At 50.7% G+C, this 17,074-nt stretch overlaps 1 protein-coding gene across 2 annotated transcripts; it reads right to left on the bottom strand.

Annotated features, from left to right (window-relative positions):
• Positions 1-188: 188 nt before the first annotated feature.
• ARAF (A-Raf proto-oncogene, serine/threonine kinase) lies at positions 189-11,193 on the bottom strand. Of its 2 annotated transcripts, none has more exons than XM_045877037.2 (16): positions 11,037-11,193; positions 9,572-9,726; positions 9,291-9,394; positions 8,416-8,518; positions 8,169-8,323; positions 7,963-8,061; positions 5,730-5,871; positions 5,599-5,626; positions 5,364-5,509; positions 5,068-5,270; positions 3,154-3,330; positions 2,999-3,045; positions 2,405-2,523; positions 2,035-2,166; positions 978-1,112; positions 189-768 (listed from the first exon to the last, which is right to left on the bottom strand). In XM_045877037.2, the coding sequence occupies exons 2-16, from the start codon at positions 9,665-9,667 to the stop codon at positions 634-636; spliced, it is 1,821 nt and encodes a 606-aa protein (XP_045732993.1). In that variant the 5' UTR covers positions 9,668-9,726; positions 11,037-11,193; the 3' UTR covers positions 189-633. The 2 variants fall into 2 exon arrangements, with proteins under 2 accessions (XP_045732993.1, XP_045732984.1); XM_045877028.2 differs by having other exon boundaries at positions 9,572-9,766; positions 11,037-11,192.
• Positions 11,194-17,074: the final 5,881 nt, after the last annotated feature.

The following is a 17,074-nucleotide window of genomic DNA, read 5'->3' as shown; positions in this document are numbered from 1 at the left end:
CCTCCTCTCGTGCCGTGCTTGGCATACGTGGTCTGCGTTCCTCGTGCCGCCTGTGGTGAGCGTGCAGTGGCGCTGTTCGTGTGGTCCGCACTTCCCCCCAACCACTCCTTGCCTGGACTCACCCCCACCCTTCAGCGGCTCTGAACCCCACGAGAAGAGTCGGGAAGCAAAAATAAACAAGCAAAGGCCCAGCAGAATTCTGTGCTTCTTGGTGAACAGGGGGGTCCTTGAATGGTGGGGAAGACACAGAGGGGACCCCCCAAATCCAAAGGGGGTGCTGGGAACCCCAAAATCCAGTGGAAGGCACATCAGGCACAAATTCCAGAGAGGTTCTGAGTGGGATCCCTGCCACAACTCCCAGCCATTGGAGATGGAGGAGCTCCCAAATTTAGAAGTATCCCCAAAGGCAAGAGGAAACCAAATCATGGAGGAAGCAGGGGTCTCGGTCTTTGGCGGGGGTCCCCCAATTCCAGAGGAACTGGAAAAGCACATGGGGACCCGCTCATCTCCCAGGACGGGGATGGGGGATCCTGAGGCAGTTATCAAGGCAGAAACAGAACATTGATTGGTTGGTGGGCAGGGCTCCTTGGCGTGGCAGGCTGAGATTGGCTCCCGGGTGGCTGGGGGCAGGGCCTAAGGCACAAGGCGGGCTGCACTGAGCAGGCAGGCAGGCAGCTCATCGGCCTGGGTGCGATGCAAGGAGGGTTCGGAGGCACTCCGCTCAATCTTGGGGAGTGACCGCTGCAGCAGCTCAATCGTGGCCAGGATCTGGGGGCAAGGGCAGGTTAGGGGGGGTGTCCGGAGCCACATGGGCACCCCGACACCCACAAACCCCAGCCTACTGGGGAAGCGCACACACGCACACACGCCGTACACTTCTGAGCATTGAACTTGCACAATTCCCACTGACACCCCGGAGTCCTCCTCCTCCTGAGCACCGACCTCCCCAGTGTATCCAGCCCTCCTACCAGGCCCACCTGGGGGAAGAGGGGACGCTCCTCCCGCTGGAACTTGAGGCAGTCAGACAGCAGGCGCCGCATGGCCTTGGGGCAGTTGCTGGAGATTTTGCTGAGGTCCGGGGACAGATAGCCACGGCCCACCATGAAGATAATCTGGAGGGACAGGAATGGGGTGATCTGGGGGTCTGGGCTGGGAGGCTGAGGGAATTCTGGGTCTCAAGGGGCTTTGGAGGCTCCTTTGGGGGGAAACTAGGGTACTCTGGGTATTGGGGTCTGGAGGGCTATGGGGATCTTGTGGATCCAAGGACACTGGGTCTCTGAGGACTTGGGACTGGGTCTCTGAGGACAGGGATTCTCTGCAGAACAGAGGGATTGAAGCTTGGGAGAAATCCAGAATTACAGGTATCCCTGGCCTCCTAGGTTTCTACAAGCCTAGAAAGTACTGAGTCAGGGGAAACACGAAGTTCTGGGTCTGGAGGAGCTAAAGGAGTCTAAAACTCAGGGGCTTGTGTTTCTGTAGGGGTCTGGTGCCTAGAGAACTATGGGTCCAGGTGGCCTGTAGGATTGTGACAGCTCAGTGCTTGGAGCCTAGAGGATCCCAGGTTTCTGATGGCCTGGAGGCCTTCAACGTGGAGAACTCGGAGAGCCTGGGGCCCAGAGTATCATGGGTTCCAGGGCCCCCAAAGCCTGCCAGATACCCAAGGCCTGAATGACTGTGGGTATCTGTGAGTATTCCAGAAGCACAGACGGCTTCTGTCACTGGGAGAAATGGGATTCTGGGCTTTGGCACTTGGGGGATTTTGAGTACCCAGGCCAGAGGACTGTAGGTATCTAGAGTTCCAGGGGGCTTCTGGGTGTGTTTGGGGGCCATGGCAGGTTCTGGACTTCAAGGACCCAGAGGACTGTAGATATGTAGGGAAGGAGGGGATTCTAGGTAGGGAAGCCCAGAGGATGCTGAGAGCTCTCAACCCAGAAGATTTTGGGTTTCTGGGGGAAGTGTGGCATTCTCGGTCTTTACAAAGGAGGAAATCTGGGGTCTGTGCCTGGGAGATTATGGGTAAAGGGTGGGGCCCACCTGGTCACGGCTGCCAATGTGGCTGTAGGGCAGCGAGCCGGTCATGAGCTCATAGAGCACAACCCCATAGGCGTAGACATCTGACTGGAAGCTGTAGGGGTTCGGGTCCTGCATACGGATCACCTCAGCCGCCTTCAATAGGGAAGACCAGGCAGGGGGGAACCATGGAGGTCAGCAAATGGCCGCCCACTGTCCCAGATCCCACTAACCACACTGGGTACAACTCAGAGCACCCACGTGGGGTAAAGCATGAGCAGTCTAGACGCCCCCATCTGGCACAAGCATCCCCACCCCACGCAGCTCCCCACATCCCGCCCCAGCCACCCACGCCCCCATCTGGATGGCCGCAGTCCAGCCTGGCCCAACTCACCATCCACAGCACGGAGCCTGAGGGCTGTTCCAAGGGCTGGGCCCCACTCCACCGTGTCTTCACCGTGGCCAGGCCGAAGTCACCGATCTTCACCGTGAGCCCCTCGTGTAGGAAGATGTCCACCAGGGTCAAGGGCCACTAGAGGAGCTCCCAAGAGCCACGTCTCCCACCCTGACTGGGCGGTTCCCATTGACGCCCCCCCCACCAGCCATGCCTCTGACCCCGACCAGAAGCCCCCCGGTATCACACAAACTAGCTACAATCTTGACTTGAGTGGGGAACTCCAATTAATGCCCCCTATGCTTGCCCCCCCCACCGCGGCTCCTAGCCAGGAAGCCCCTCGAGCGGCACCCAGACCTGCCATGCCCTCCACAGCTCCCATAGCTTGGACCCTGACCAAAGTCCCCAACAACAGCACCCGAATCAGCCACAACCTTGAGTCCTGACCAAGAGACACCCCCCCATTAGAGCCCCTATTGAGCCACGTGACACGTGTCCCTCCCCATGCATCTCCAGAGGGCCCCCCAACAAGAGCCACCCCCACTGAGCCCCCACCCCCCCCCCCCAAGCCCGCAGACAGGGACAGGCAGATACTGTTAGACTTGAGATCTCGGTGGATGATGTTCTTGGCATGGAGGTAGCTGTAGGGGTGGAAGTAGAAGGCAAATTGGCCAGCGCGCGGGGTTACCTCATCCCCCCGCCCCAAGCCCCCCGGCCCCCTCCCTTCACCCCCAGGCCGGGAGGCTCACTCCATGCCCTGGGCGGTCTGCCGGGCCACGTCAATGAGCTGGACCATGTCGAAGCGCGTGTCGGCCACATGCAGGTGGTGGTAGAGGCTGGAACCCTCGCACCACTGCGTGATGATGGCGAAGCCCGGCCGCGTCATGAAGCCCATGAACAGCAGGATGTTGACGTGCCGTGTCTTCCTGTAAGCAGGGAGGGTGGTACCGGGGCGGGAAGGAAAGAGAGCGGCTGTAACCCCCTTTCGGAGCATCAGGGATGGTGCCACTCACTGCTGCCTTCTGTCGTCATTTCCACCCTGTCTGTCAGGAGGCTCGGGGCCAGGCCGCGGCCAGACGCACTGCATTTGTGAGGTATGTTGGATGGGCTAGGATTCCGTCCCCGGGGGGCTTGTGTCCCCAGCTTCCCCAGCCGAGTCTCCCAACAAAAGCAGGAGGGAGAGACCACTGCCCCCTACCCCTCTACCGACCAGTGGCTCTCCATCATCGACACCTGCCAACCTCTGACCCCGACCATGACCTGGACCTGTGACCATTTCACAGACAAGAACGTGGAATGCCAACCTTCTTCACTGATACAGCAGCCTAATACTACTGATACACGCCCGTAAAAATACCAGTGACGTGTGACTACATCCTGTTAATCACCACGAGAGGCTCAGAGGTAAAGAGCTTGGAGTTAGGACTCAGATTAGATCCTGTGTTCCAATCCAGGCTTCCCCGGGTACTCACTGTGCAACCTCAGGGACGACACTTAACCTCTCATTTTCCTCAACTGCAAAACTGTGATCATTATATCAGCTACCTTATAGGGATGTTGGCAAGAAGAGTTACCAAATGATCGGCAAGGCACCTGGAACAGCACCTACCACAGGTAAGCACCCTGAAAACGTCACTATCCTTGCTACTGCTACTGGGTACCTGAGTCTACCTCACAGAAACTCCATCACGGATGAACAGACCCCCCCTCTGGTTTAGAAGAAAATCTTCCCTCCTTATAGAAGGAGTAACCTCAGGTATTACGGTCACACAAATGCAAACATCGACAATGCTCTGCAATTCTGCTCACGCCAGAGTGGGTAACAGAGGACAGGAGCGTTCTTCACAGTGGTGCAATTACGGTTAAAACATTAATACGATGCAAACTAACAGCGTGCTCAAATCATTTCACAGAGAGGAACAGAGAATAAAAGTTTTCTTACTGCGGTGTCCATAACGAGGATAAATGTTAAAATAGCACAAGAAATTATGATAACATCAACTCTGTAACGTAACTGTGCCCATTTTTTGTCAGAGGACAAGTCCACGTCAGCAACCCCAGGAGTGGTAGTAACTAGAGTGGCAGAAAAGGAACACCAGCGTTTCTCAGTGCAAATTAACTAATATGCTATTAACAACGTATTAAGTAGAGCAACTACAACCGTTAATTAATGACTAAAGTAAGTTAAATAATACTGTTCTTGAAATCACGGCATTACTGTGATTAATAACAGGAATCCACCCCGATAAACCTAATACTAACGATGTGATACAAGCAGAGAGGAAGGAGGGACACGAGACTTCCTGGCACCGCGCTTAACAGCACGCTATTAACGTGAGGGCACGCAGTAACGCCCAAGTCCTACGGCCATACCCACCCGTGCCGGGCAAATGAGAAGACCCACGTTTTGGAGGCGGAGACATGAATTAACAGCAGTATCAACCCAAACCCAAACAATAATATCATCAGAGGGCCTCTAGACAGAGCCATCTCCCAGAGGGGAAAGGAACATCCCTGATTGAGAAACAGCTTACACTGATGCTTATAACACAAACACGGCTGATGTGCGGGAAGGGCCCTGAGCGCGGCCTTCCCCTGGGGGAGGCGCCAAAGCCACCCCGCCCCCGTGCCCCCCCTCCCCACACACACTCGTGCCATCTCACCTGAGCACCTGCATCTCGTTCTTGAAGGCCTGGGCCTGCTCAGCTGTGGGTTGGGCCACCTTGAGCACCTTCACGGCCACATCGCCATGCCACCGCCCGCGAAACACGGTGCCAAACGAGCCCGTCCCGATCCTCTTCAGCAGCTGCACCTCACTGGGCGGCACCTCCCAGTAATAGCCCGAGTCCCGGTACCCCAGATTCTTCTGTGGGCCACATGGGCGGCATCTCAGGGGCCTGCCCACTTCCCTCATCACTCAGCCTGTGGCGTCCCCACCCAAGGCTCCCCCGGAGCTTACCACTTTCTTCTTGTCATCGGCCACGGACTTCCGCTCCCGCTGTTCTGATGGGGACTTGGAATGGGGAGACTTCCTCCCCGAGGACACGCTGGCCGGGCTGGGGCTCCCCCGGGGGGCTCCATCGCCACCACCTCTACTACCGGCAGCTGCAAGTGTGGAGGGGATGTGAGTGGGGGCCCAGGGGGTGGGGTGAGGGGGCGCGGGGCACGGGAGTGGGGTGGGGGGGCGGGCTCACCATCGGTGCTGAAACTCGGGGCAGTGAGCTGCAAGAAGAGGGACGGGAGTCAGAGAGGGGACACAGGGGCCAGGAGGAACGGCGCGCCCCTCTGCCCGGTGCCCTCTGGGAATGAGCCCCTCCACACCAACCTGGACAAGGCTGGAGTCCATGGGGGCTGTGGTGCTGACCATGTGGACGTTGGGAGTGGACGTGGAGCGGATGCGCTGGAGAGGGGCGTTGGCAGTGGCGGGGAAGGGAAAGTGCTCAGGCTCGCGGTGCTGGGTGCAGGAGCTAGAGCAGGGGAAAGGCTGTGAAATCACTGTCGAACCAACGAGAATGAGGAAAGCCGCCCCCCAGCCCGGTAAACATTATGTGTAGCTCCGAGTCACCGTCTCCTGTGACTACCGCTCTCCACTACCTAGGATGGTGTCTGCCACAGGGCAGGCACTCGGCAAGTGGAAATAAAACTGAGGGCAAAACGAAAACAAGTTCCTGCCCTCGTGGGGCTGGTGTTCTAGTGAGGAGAGAGCGCCAAAAAACGCCAAGGAATATTTAATATGTCCGCTGGTGACAGGTGCAATAAAGAAAAGGTAAAGCAACACGAGGAGACAGAAAGTGTCACGGATTCTGTCTGGAAAGGCTTCCCTGAGGGGACATCTGAGTAAAGACCTAAAGGAGGAATAGCAAGCCACAGAAGATAGTGGGGGGGGAAGAGTAATAAATAATATCTTCTGTGTGTACTACTCAAATCTATTATTATGTGACATACAACATATATCTGTATTAAGATGCCAATGCTTCTGAATATGCCCTATTACAGTAACGTCACACAGTTAACCCTTGAACGATGCAGGGATTAGGGGCACCACTGACCCCCTGCCCAGCTGAACGTCCATGTGTAACTTCGGACTCCCCAAAAACTTAGCTACTAAGAGCCTACTGCTGACCAGAAGCCTTACCGATAACATAAGCAGTCGAGTAACACATATTTTGTATGTTCAATGTATCATATACTGTATTCTTACAATAGGGTAAGCTAGAGAAAAGAAAATGTTTCTAAGAAAATCATAAGAGAAAATACACTTATAGTACTGCATGTAAAAAATCCACGTGTGACAGGACCCATGCAGTTCAAGCCCATGTTGTTCAAAGGCCAACTGTATGTTATACACAGATGTACATGTTAATACATAAAGATATGTTATATATATTTTAGTGTCACAAGTGTATTTTTAAATGTTCCTTTCACTATCCTGAAATGAAATGCATAGAAATTAATCTACATGTACCCATAATTAAAAACAACATAATGCCCTAACTTTACTATTGTTACATAAAAATGTGTTTTATATTACATAAAAATAATGTACATAGAACACATGATATATTAATATAATGTACTGTATTTGTAGACACATAAAATGCATATTTTATAAACTTATGCTACCTTAGAGCAATCATATACTTTAATATAGAACTACTACAGTATTGGGACGCCTGGGTGGCTCAGTCGGTTAAGCGTCTGCCTTCAGCTCAGGTCATGATCTCAGAGTCCTGGGATCGAGCCCCACATCAGGCTCTTCGCTCAGCAGGGGAGCCTACTTCTTCCTCTGTCCCTCCCCCGGCTCATGTTCTCTCTCTCTCTGACAAATAAATACAATCTTAAAAAAAAAAAAAGAAGTGTTTTTAAAAAAAGAAATACTACAGTATTATAATACTTCATGTTAAAGAGAAATAAAAGGGAATTTATGATAAAATAATATGTATTTCAAAATGGAAAGGTTTCAGCATGGTTATACTGCAAGAATTAACGAAACAGGTAGATACTTATACATATGTATTTGTAATTAATAAGGACTTATTATTTTGTACCAGATCTCATTCTAAGCACTGGATATGCCTTAACACATTTAAATTCTCACCAGAGGGGTGCCCGGGTGGCTCAGTTGGTTAAGCAGCTGCCTTCGGCTCAGGTCATGATCCCAGGCTCCTGGGATCGAGCCCCGCATCGGGCTCCCTGCTTGGCGGGGAGCCTGCTTCTCCCTCTCCCTCTGCCTGCCTCTCTGCCTACTTGTTCTATCTCTCTGTCAAATAAATAAATAAAATCTTTAAAAAAAAAAAGAAAGAAAGAATTTTCTAAAAAAAAAAAAAAAAAAATTCTCACCAGAACCCTATGTGGTAAAAAGTATTATTGTCCCCTCTTCGTAGATGAGAAAACTAAGGCCCAGAGAGATTAGGTGACTTGCCCAAGGTCCCACAGCTCCACACCTACAGGTGCTTAATGTGTGCAAATAAACAAATGAATGAAGTATGGCTTGTGGTCTATGAAGGCCTCCAGATCTTTTTCTCCCGACAACAGGCCTCCAGCTAAGGCACCCCTACCTGGGACCCTGAGGGGTTAACGGCTCGTTCAGGGGGCGGTGTGAGGGAGCTTCGTGCTGTCTGGAGCCTCCGGACAAATCCTGGACACTGTGGTAGAACCTTGAGGGCATTAAGGGGATACGGCAAGAGGACAAGAGTCAGCTGTCTGTAAGAACCTTGTGGCTTCTGTCGTCCCCACTCCCCCACCCACCCCAGGCCAGGCTCACTGTCGGCAGTTGGTGCTCATGTCAACACAGACTGTGGGGACTTTGGAGGAACAATGCTGGTGGAACTTGTAGCCACAGGTTTGGCAGCGGAAGCCGTGGAACAGAAACTTAAGGCAGAAGTCGCAGAACGCCAGGCTGAAGAACGTCTTCCGTACCTGCTGCCACAGAGCAGGGAAGGTTGAGGCCTGGTCTAGGACCCTCCCGCCCCATGCCCACAGTCTGCCCCGACTTTCCACCCCACACTCACAAAATTGTGCATGGTCAGTGGGACATCTTCAAGGACCTCTACGATGAGCTCCTCTCCATCCAGTGGGGCAATGGCCGTGTCCCAGGCGGTGACTGTCTTTCGCCTGTAGGAGGCATGGAAGGGAGTGAGTGAGAGGGGGGACAGGGCTCGTGGGAGGCAGGGAACCCCCAAAAGTCTCTCCATGCTCATCATCCATGGAGCAACATCTAACGTGTTTAATTTTCATCATGGCAACTCTAGGAACTAATTACTATCCTCGCCCCCATTTTACAGATGAGGAAACTGAAGCTCAGAGGGATAAAGTGACTGGCCCAAGGCCACAAAGGACTGAGAGTGGCTGGCCAGTGTGAAGAGCCCATGCTCTTAATCACACGGTGAGGAGCAAATGAGACAGTGAATAAACCACGAAATCTCAGAAGCGCTCAGCAAGCCCCTGAAAAAGTGGCTAATGCGGCCGAGACGACAAATAAAAAGCCATGTGTGCGTCGAACAAAACAATTAAGGAAGCCCAGGACAGAGAATAAATGGAAGGCCTGCGTGGCCCAGCTCGGCAGACCAAGAATGAGGAGGCAGAGGATGCAGCGAGCTGGCAAACAGATGAAATCGTGAAAGAACACCACAGATGAACTCCGGCACGAGGCGCGGGAGCAGGGCGAGGACCTGAGGGCCAAGGAGAGACGAGCTGCTGGCCTCAAAGGCCAATGAATGAATGAAGTTATGAAACAAAAGCTGCACACACTCATGGAGTCACTGAGCTTAAGGGAAGACTAATGGAAACTGCACGAAAGAGGGAAGGAATCGGATGCCTCCGAGGAGGGGACAGGAGGCTGGGTGCCCAGTGGAGGGAGTCGAAGCGGGGAGGGGGACACACTTACCCCTCGATGAGCCGGTAGACCACACAGCAATCCTGATTGAGACCCCGTACCTTGAGGGCCTTGTCTAGAGAGTCGTAGACACTCATGCCATCCCGGACAGTCACCTGTGTGCAGACGGGTGGGTCAGTGCCCAACACGGGCCCCAGCCGACTTTCCTGGGCCTCTGTAGAAGCCTCATCGCCCACTCCCCACCCCCCCCCACCTCCCCGAGTCACCGTTCTGATCCAAGACTTACAACTGGGTCCATCCCCACCCCCCGCCAGCTGTGCCATCAGACTCACCACCGTGCGTTGCTTGTTGGGTAGGTATACTTTGACAGTGCCCACTGCCCGGGATGGCTCGGCCCCGTTGGCAGGGGGGCCCCGTGGTGGCTCCATGGAGCCTAGGACTTTGTCAAGACGGGCTGAGGCGGGGCTGAGCAGGTGCCATGGGGCTCCTAGAACACAGGAGGAATTCAGAGGTCCAGTAATGATAGTCTGGAAGCAAAGTGGAAGGGACCAAAAAAAAAAAATTCAATCTCCAGGCTCCACATCACCCCCACCCCCATTGCCCAATCTACACACAACGGCCAAGGGATCTTGTAAAGACCTCGAACTCATCCAGTGTCTCCTCTGCTCATCCTCCCCTATTAAGGGCCAAGGTCCAGGATTCATAGGGTGGAGGCAGAGGAGAGGGTAGTAACCACACAAGGAGGCAGCACAAACTGTCCTGGAGGGCACAGGAGTATCGAGTCTCTGTGCTGGGGGGATGGGGGTAACAAGGAAGTCAAACCACACTGCAATTAGGCGTGTCAGGTACATAAAGGACAAGAACAGGCTGTCCTGGCTTTTTAATGGAGAAAGGGTGGTTACCAGACACTGTGGTGAGGGAGGAGTCACAGACAGGATGATGGGAAAGAAATGCAAGATCATCAGATACTGCCCTTAGTTGGGGGGAAATGGGAATTGCACCCAACAGTGTTTTTAAGGGTCCTGCAGGAATCCCTAAGCCCTGGGCTGTAACGGTGGCAGGCTCTCAAACACTGTGTTCGGTGGCTAACGGCAGTCACCAGGCTGTGATGGGGACTTCATAGGGGCTCAGCACAAACTGTGCTGAAGGGACTGTAATGGGGAGAAGAGTGGATAATGGAGATCACCAGGCATTGTCATGGGGGAATGGAGGGTAATGGTGCATTACCAAGCACTGTCGAGGTGAGATAAACAGGTTTAAAGCGGGGGGTGAAGGGGTCCAAAATCCCCCCTAACTAATGAAGGGATCACGGACGTATTACTGGTGACAATGGAAGGAGGCTGGGGAGGAATAAAGAGGAGTAATGGGGGAATCCTCAAACAGTCTCCTAGTGGGTCGTGACTAGTGAACCACAGCTCCACGCACTCCCCATGGCCGGCAAGGCAGGTTCACCAAGAGACCTCAAGGAGGTTTAGAGGGAGTCCGGACACCACACCACAGCCCAGGCCCCATTCAACCCGGCCCCGCCTACCGAGAGCCTTCCAGCTCGGCGCAGGCGCACTGCCACACGCGAAAGGGCGAAACCATCCCCCGCAGCCTTGCACCCCTATTCCTGTCTACCCACCCCACCCCCGCTGTCGACGATGGTCTCGCCCCGGGTCAAACCACTCCTCCGGTTCCGGGCGGGGGGCGCCGGGGCCCAGGCGAAGCCATCCTGGGACTAAGCTTTCGGTCCCGGCTCCCTGCCCGTGCCCGGCGGTCGCTCCAGAAACCTAACCCCGCCCGGCCCGCCCTCACCTGTCACGCCGCTACGGCCACCGCCGCCTCCATCTTGGGCCTGTCTTCTTGTTTCCTCGCAGAGTCCGCCTCCACCGCCCTTCGGACTTTCGCCATTGGCTCCGCTGGATTCAGCCCTCCATGCTTATTGGGTTAGGGTCACGCCTGTCAAGGCAGGACCGGCGGAATGTGGGTCGTGTTCCGGATTAGGAGGGGCTGCCTGAAACGTCAGGGTCTGAGGCAAATTCGCACGTCCTGACTCGCGCAGGCGCAGTCGGGTGGAGACTTGCGTGCGGTGGACTTCAACCCCAATCGTGCCGTGGTGGAGTAAAGCAGGAATTTTTTTTCAGTCACTTGGGGCTGACTTTAGGGGTTCCTGAGTCCGGGCGGGAAATCCTTAAGTGCCCTCTTTTTGGCCAGTGACCCGAAGCCCTAGGTACCCATTTGGGCTTTTCCTGTGTCTCGGTTTTACCGCATTTGAAATGAGTTGCAATCAGACCGCAGAACTGCAACATTTGCCAGTTCCAAGAAACTTGTAGTCATAGATTTTGATAACAGCGGGTCTCTGGTTGGGCCCGGGGCTGGGGTGTCTGGCCCTAGGAGGAGCAGCCTGCTGTTCTGGGCAGTTTACTTTAGGAATGGAGTTGGTAAGGATTTTGAGAGATTAGTCATAGATGACCACGTTGAGGAGGCGAGGGAAGTGTGGACCTGGAATGGGGCACAGAGCAGGGAAATGTGTGAAGGCATTGTAGGGTAAGAACAAATTTTTCAAAAGTTGAATTTTCCCTGGTGTCAAAAGTGGACGAGGCTTTCCATCCTCTCTTCTCTTAGAGCATTTCCTTTAGAAGACTTGTAAAATCTTTTCCCTGTCCCTTCCAAATGCATGTAAATCTTGTAAAAAGCTACACAGGCCTCTTGCCAGTTTCATTACCCAGGAATGTTGTTCTTAAGGGCCTTGGAGCCATCTCTTTGAAATGTAAACATCGAGTCTAACACCCTTATCTCCTCGTCTCCGTAGGAATTTGACCTAGGCTCTTGGCCCCAAGTTGTTACCTGCTTGTCAAAGAGATAGGTGTTTTATTTTTCCTCTGGGTAAGGGCAGATGGCTACCCCGATCTCCAGGTGAACTGGAGATGAACTATGTATAGCAAACGGTGCTGTCAAGTTCTCTTGCTCGAGGACAAATTGTCCTTCTTGAGAACGTGTATCTAACTAACGGGTTAGAGCTGCCTGGCTGCATAAAAGATGAGGTTTCTTTCTGTCTTTGAAAGCTCTTTAGCGCATTGCTTGAGTTGCACATTGCGGTCTGGTTTAATGTTTATTCAAAAATAAAACTATTTCATTCTTTTCTACCTTTGTGGAGAGGATTCACAGGCTGGCACAAGATTTTATTATTTAATTATTTCCCCGACAGTGTGAATTGCCTGTGGTGTTTGAACTGGCTACATTCTCCTGTTTGGAACCTCAGCATCCTTATGTGGTGAAATGGGAAAGAATAGAGAACAGTCCCTAGGTGCGGAGACGTCAACATGCTTCCACGTGTATTTAATGTTTCTCTGCCTATAAAGAGAGACGAAAGTTTGGCTTACTGGGCTGTCATATAACCTCCCATTTCCCATCGCCCCCATTCTATTCGGATTTTCACCATTCATTGGCAAAAATTAAAAAGACTGACAATAAATACCACATATCGTTGAGAATGTGGAGCAACTGGGACTTTCATGCACTGTCATTAAAGTGGTGAACCACTTTGGAAACAGGTCGGAAGCTTCCTATAGAGGTAAACACGTGCAATCCAGCAATCTGACTCCTAGGTATTCAAAGAAATAAGAACATATGTCCAGTGATGTGCTGGTAAATGTTTAACAACCAGCTCTCCAGGAAAAAAAAAAAAAAAAACAACCCTCTAATTTGTAGCATTTCCCAATTATGGTGTAAACACTCCCACCATGACTTATTTCAAGCTACTAATATGCCATCACTGAACCACAGTTGAGATTTGCAAAATCGGCTCTAGTGAGCCGTCCACAGCATGCGATTGCAGTATGTCCACACAAAAACTTGCACTCAGATGTTCATATTAGTTTTATTCATGATACCAAAAAACTGGAAGCAGCCCAGGTGTCCAGTAACAGAAGAATTGACAAGAAACACAAGAATGGGATCATGGACTACAACGCAGCAATGAAAGGAAACAAACTACTTCATATGTCTCTGAATCTCATAGACATAGGGTTGAGTGAAAGAATCCAGACTCAAGGGTGCCTGGGTGGCTCAGTCGTTAAGCGGCTGCCTTCAGCCCAGGTCATGATCTCAGAGTCCTGGGATCGAGTCCCACATGGGGCTCCCTGCTCAGTGGGAAGCCTGCTTCTCCCTCTCCCACTCCCCCTGCTTGTGTTCCTGCTCTCGCTGTCTCTGTCAAATAAAATCTTTAAAAAAAAAAAAAGAATCCAGACTCAAAGGAGAAATACTCTATTCCCTTTGTATGAAATTCTAAGTCAGGCAAAACTAATCTATAATGAGGGATTTCAGACTAGTTGTTGTCTTACGGGAAAATAACTGGGAAGGGCATGAAGGAACTTTTGGAGGTGACTGGACTGTTCAGTATGCATCTGTCAAAACTCATTGAACTCTGTACTGAAACTGGGGACATTTTATTGTATGTAAACATACCTCATAAATAACGCATGGCAAAAAAAAATGGCCTCAAACATAATTCCAAACATCTTGATTTCTTACAAATTCTTATGGGTTAGAGAATTTTTTTTTAAATTCTCTTTTCTGAAATTGAATCCCATTTCTCAGTGCAAGCGCCCTGGCAGCCACCTCAGCACCACATGGGGTCAGGAACAACTGTTGGAGCTCGGTGAAGGGCGAACATACTCACTCCAACTAAGAATAATTTCCAGGGTCGGGGGAATACATTTTAAATTTCAATTCATTGAAATATTATTCAGTTATATATTATTTAATTTGTTTAAAAATGTTAATTTCTAGGCAGTATTTAAAGACAGACTTCTGGCTGTGTTGCTGGACCTTTGCAAAAAAAAAAAAAAAAAAATCCCTCCAGAAACTCACTGCGCAGGCGCTGCGGGAAGGTAAGGGGGGGAAGGGATGGATGGTGGAAAGAGGGCAATCTTTTCTCTCCCAAGGGCTCACAGACTCACTTCAAACCCATCCCAACTGGCAGGACTTCAGCCAAGTATCCCACAGGTACCTGACAAGCCGTGAAGGCCTTTAAAGTGATTTGGGTTTTTATATAACATCACCGTCATCATACATTTAAAACCATCAGAAGCACCATGTATTAAAACCAAAATTAAAACCGGAACTAGCTGATAATGATTTTTTCTAAATTATCCACCTAGAAATTTTAAACGATTTTAAAGTGGTTGTTGGTTTTTTTATTGTTGATTTAAAAGTCTTGGTGCGCCTGGGTGGCTCAGTCAGTTAAACGCCTGCCTTCAGCTCAGGTCCTGATCCTAGGGTCCTGGGATTGAGCCGGGGTTGGGCTACCTGCTCAGCCCCTTAGGAGCCTGCTTCTCCCTCTGCCTGCCACTCCCCCTGCTTGTGCTCTCTGTCAAATAAATAGGTTAAATCTTAAAAAAAAAAAAAAAAAAAAAAGTCTTAGAAACGTGTCTACAAACATATAAAATCACAGGGCGCCTGGGTGGCTCAGTCCGTAAGCGTCTGCCTTTGTCTCAGGTCATGATCCCAGGGTCCTGGGATCTAATCCCACATGGGGCTCTCTGCTCAGCAGGGAGTCTGCTTCTCCCTCTCACTTTCCCTCTGTGCTCTCCCTCTCTCTCAAATAAATAAGTAAAATCTTTAAAATATATATATATATATATAAAATCTGAATTGTTCACCGACTGCTGTTGTAATGCTACCCATTTTGCAGCTGAGCAAACTGAGGTTCAGGCTGCCCTAACTGGAGGGAGAGGAGAGCTCAGCCCAGGAATTCAAGTTTGATTAAAAACTGTTCAACAAGGGTGCAGGCCAGGGACACCTCCTTAAGGAATCTTGGATCCACCCCAGCAGTCCGGACTGCCTGAGGCCCGCCTCTAGAACCTGCCACGCCCATTTCCCAACGCCAACGCCCTTGCCCCCCGCTGCCGCCGCCCGGAGAATGCCACCTCTGAGACCCGATCGCAGTGCCTCCCTCTCAGCTACCCATTTCGGAAGAGACGACCGCGCGTATACACATTTCACTAAGGAGGGAGACTTGGCTGGAGGCCCCTCAGGCCTAACTCAGGACCCTCACCTACCGGCTCCGCTAGGCCACGGGCGGTCTGCGGGGAGCCACTCCGCGCTCCAGGCCCTCGACAGGCGTCGAGATCAGCCAATGGCAATGGAGAGGAGGGTGGGCTTTGGGATGCCGCGGGCATTGATAGGTTCTACCTCAACCCCAGGCGTTGAAGAATGAGAAGAGAGGGGACGTCCGGATGCTGAGGAGCCACGGACAAACCAATAGCTACGCACAGGAGGTGGGCTTTGGGCCATCCCAGCCAATGGGAGGTGATGCAAGCCCGAGACTTGCTACAAACCAGCAATTTAACGTTGCTTTTAAATTAATGGCAATGCAGCTGTAATTGGTCCATCTGAAGCAGAGTGTGGAAGTTTCCACTTATGAATATTCTTTGAAGAGATTTTTAATATACAACCCAGGGGTAAGAAGTGTGGGGAATTTACATGTGAACCAAAACATTACTTTTAACATAAATTTTCCTCATTAAAAAAAATCTAAGAAAATGCATTGAGCAGGAATTTGAGTTTGCTATCTGTATGATCCAAATTGATGAAAAACACACCATTAAACCAACACAGGATTCTTTTGTTTAAAAAAAATTTTTTAAGTTCATTATATGCTACATATGGCATTCCATGCTTTCATAAAATAAAACAAATGTGCAGGTTTGTATGTTTTCAGTCTCCAAATCCAAGGATCAGAGGAGTAAAAAAGAAAAAAAGTCAATTATTTCTCGATAAAGAGGGGGAAAATAATTAAACCAAGTAACAGTCCTGTAATTGTTTTTTTTTTTTTAAGATCTTATTTATTTATTTGACAGAGAGAGAGACACAGCGAGAGAGAGAACACAAGCAGGGGGAGTGGGAGAGGGAGAAGCAGACTTCCCGCGGAGCAGGGAGCCGGATGCGGGGCTCGATCCCAGGACCCCGGGATCATGACCTGAGCCGAAGGCAGATGCTTAACAACTGAGCCACCCCAACAGTCCTGTAATTGTTATTAAAAATTTACTCTGATGAGGGAATCCTTTGGTCAGTGTGCTTATCTCTTAGAAATAAAAGTCAAGTATGAAAATATTTAATAGTCTAGCAAAAGGATCAATATAAACCTACAAACTGAGCAATGGAACCACCTTTGAGGTGCCATGGACAGTAACATACACCTCTGGTCCTCCTTGTTAGCTCCCTAGGTAGGGACCACAATTTAATATGGTCAGCAATTATTTTTAAATTTTTAATTAATTAACTGAACAAACAAACAAAAAGTAATTTCCCCAAAGGAAGTGATTCAGAAGTGTCTACTTTGGATTTCATCAGAAATGCATCTGGTGGGGCACCTGGGTGGCTCAGTCGATTAAGCGTCTGCCTTCGGCTCAGGTCATGATCCCAGGGTCCTGGGATCAAGCCCCACATCGGGCTCCCTGCTCGGCAGGAAGCCTGCTTCTCCCTCTCCCGCTCCCCCTGCTTGTGTTCCCTCTCTCGCTGTCTCTCTCTCTGTCAAATAAATAAATAAAACCTTTAAAAAAAAAGAAAAAGAAAAGAAATGCATCTGGTAAAAATTTTCTCAAGGTTAACACATTTATTTCAAGCACATATACACTGAGCTACAGGCCCATCATAGGTGAAAAAAAGTTTAATATCTGTGGTTTACATCACACATATTTAATAAATTTCTAGTCAATATCTAAAACCGTTGTAAATGAGATTTCACACCAATGTATTCCAAGTAAGTTTTCATTATTTCATTCATTAAATGACCCACATGTGGTCTTCACTATGTCATTCTTGATACGATACGCATATTATATTTAGTC

This window comes from Mirounga angustirostris, unplaced genomic scaffold, assembly GCF_029215605.1.
Source record: "Mirounga angustirostris isolate CCGP_5_RB_7025 unplaced genomic scaffold, mMirAng1.0.hap1 SCAF_11, whole genome shotgun sequence".
Classification (NCBI taxonomy): domain Eukaryota; kingdom Metazoa; phylum Chordata; class Mammalia; order Carnivora; family Phocidae; genus Mirounga; species Mirounga angustirostris.
This window is presented reverse-complemented; position numbering and strand designations above follow the sequence as displayed.

What these genes read in the sequence shown, in the direction of transcription:
- ARAF (XM_045877037.2), bottom strand. Translation starts at nt 9,667, where the DNA reads ATGGAGCCACCACGGGGCCCCCCTGCCAACGGGGCCGAGCCATCCCGG. An exon ending in CCAACAAGCAACGCACGGTG is followed by an intron (nt 9,395 to 9,571) that starts GTGAGTCTGATG and finishes GTCTGCACACAG; the next exon opens with GTGACTGTCCGGGATGGCAT. An exon ending in ACATTGGCAGCCGTGACCAG is followed by an intron (nt 1,113 to 2,034) that starts GTGGGCCCCACC and finishes CTGTCCCTCCAG; the next exon opens with ATTATCTTCATGGTGGGCCG.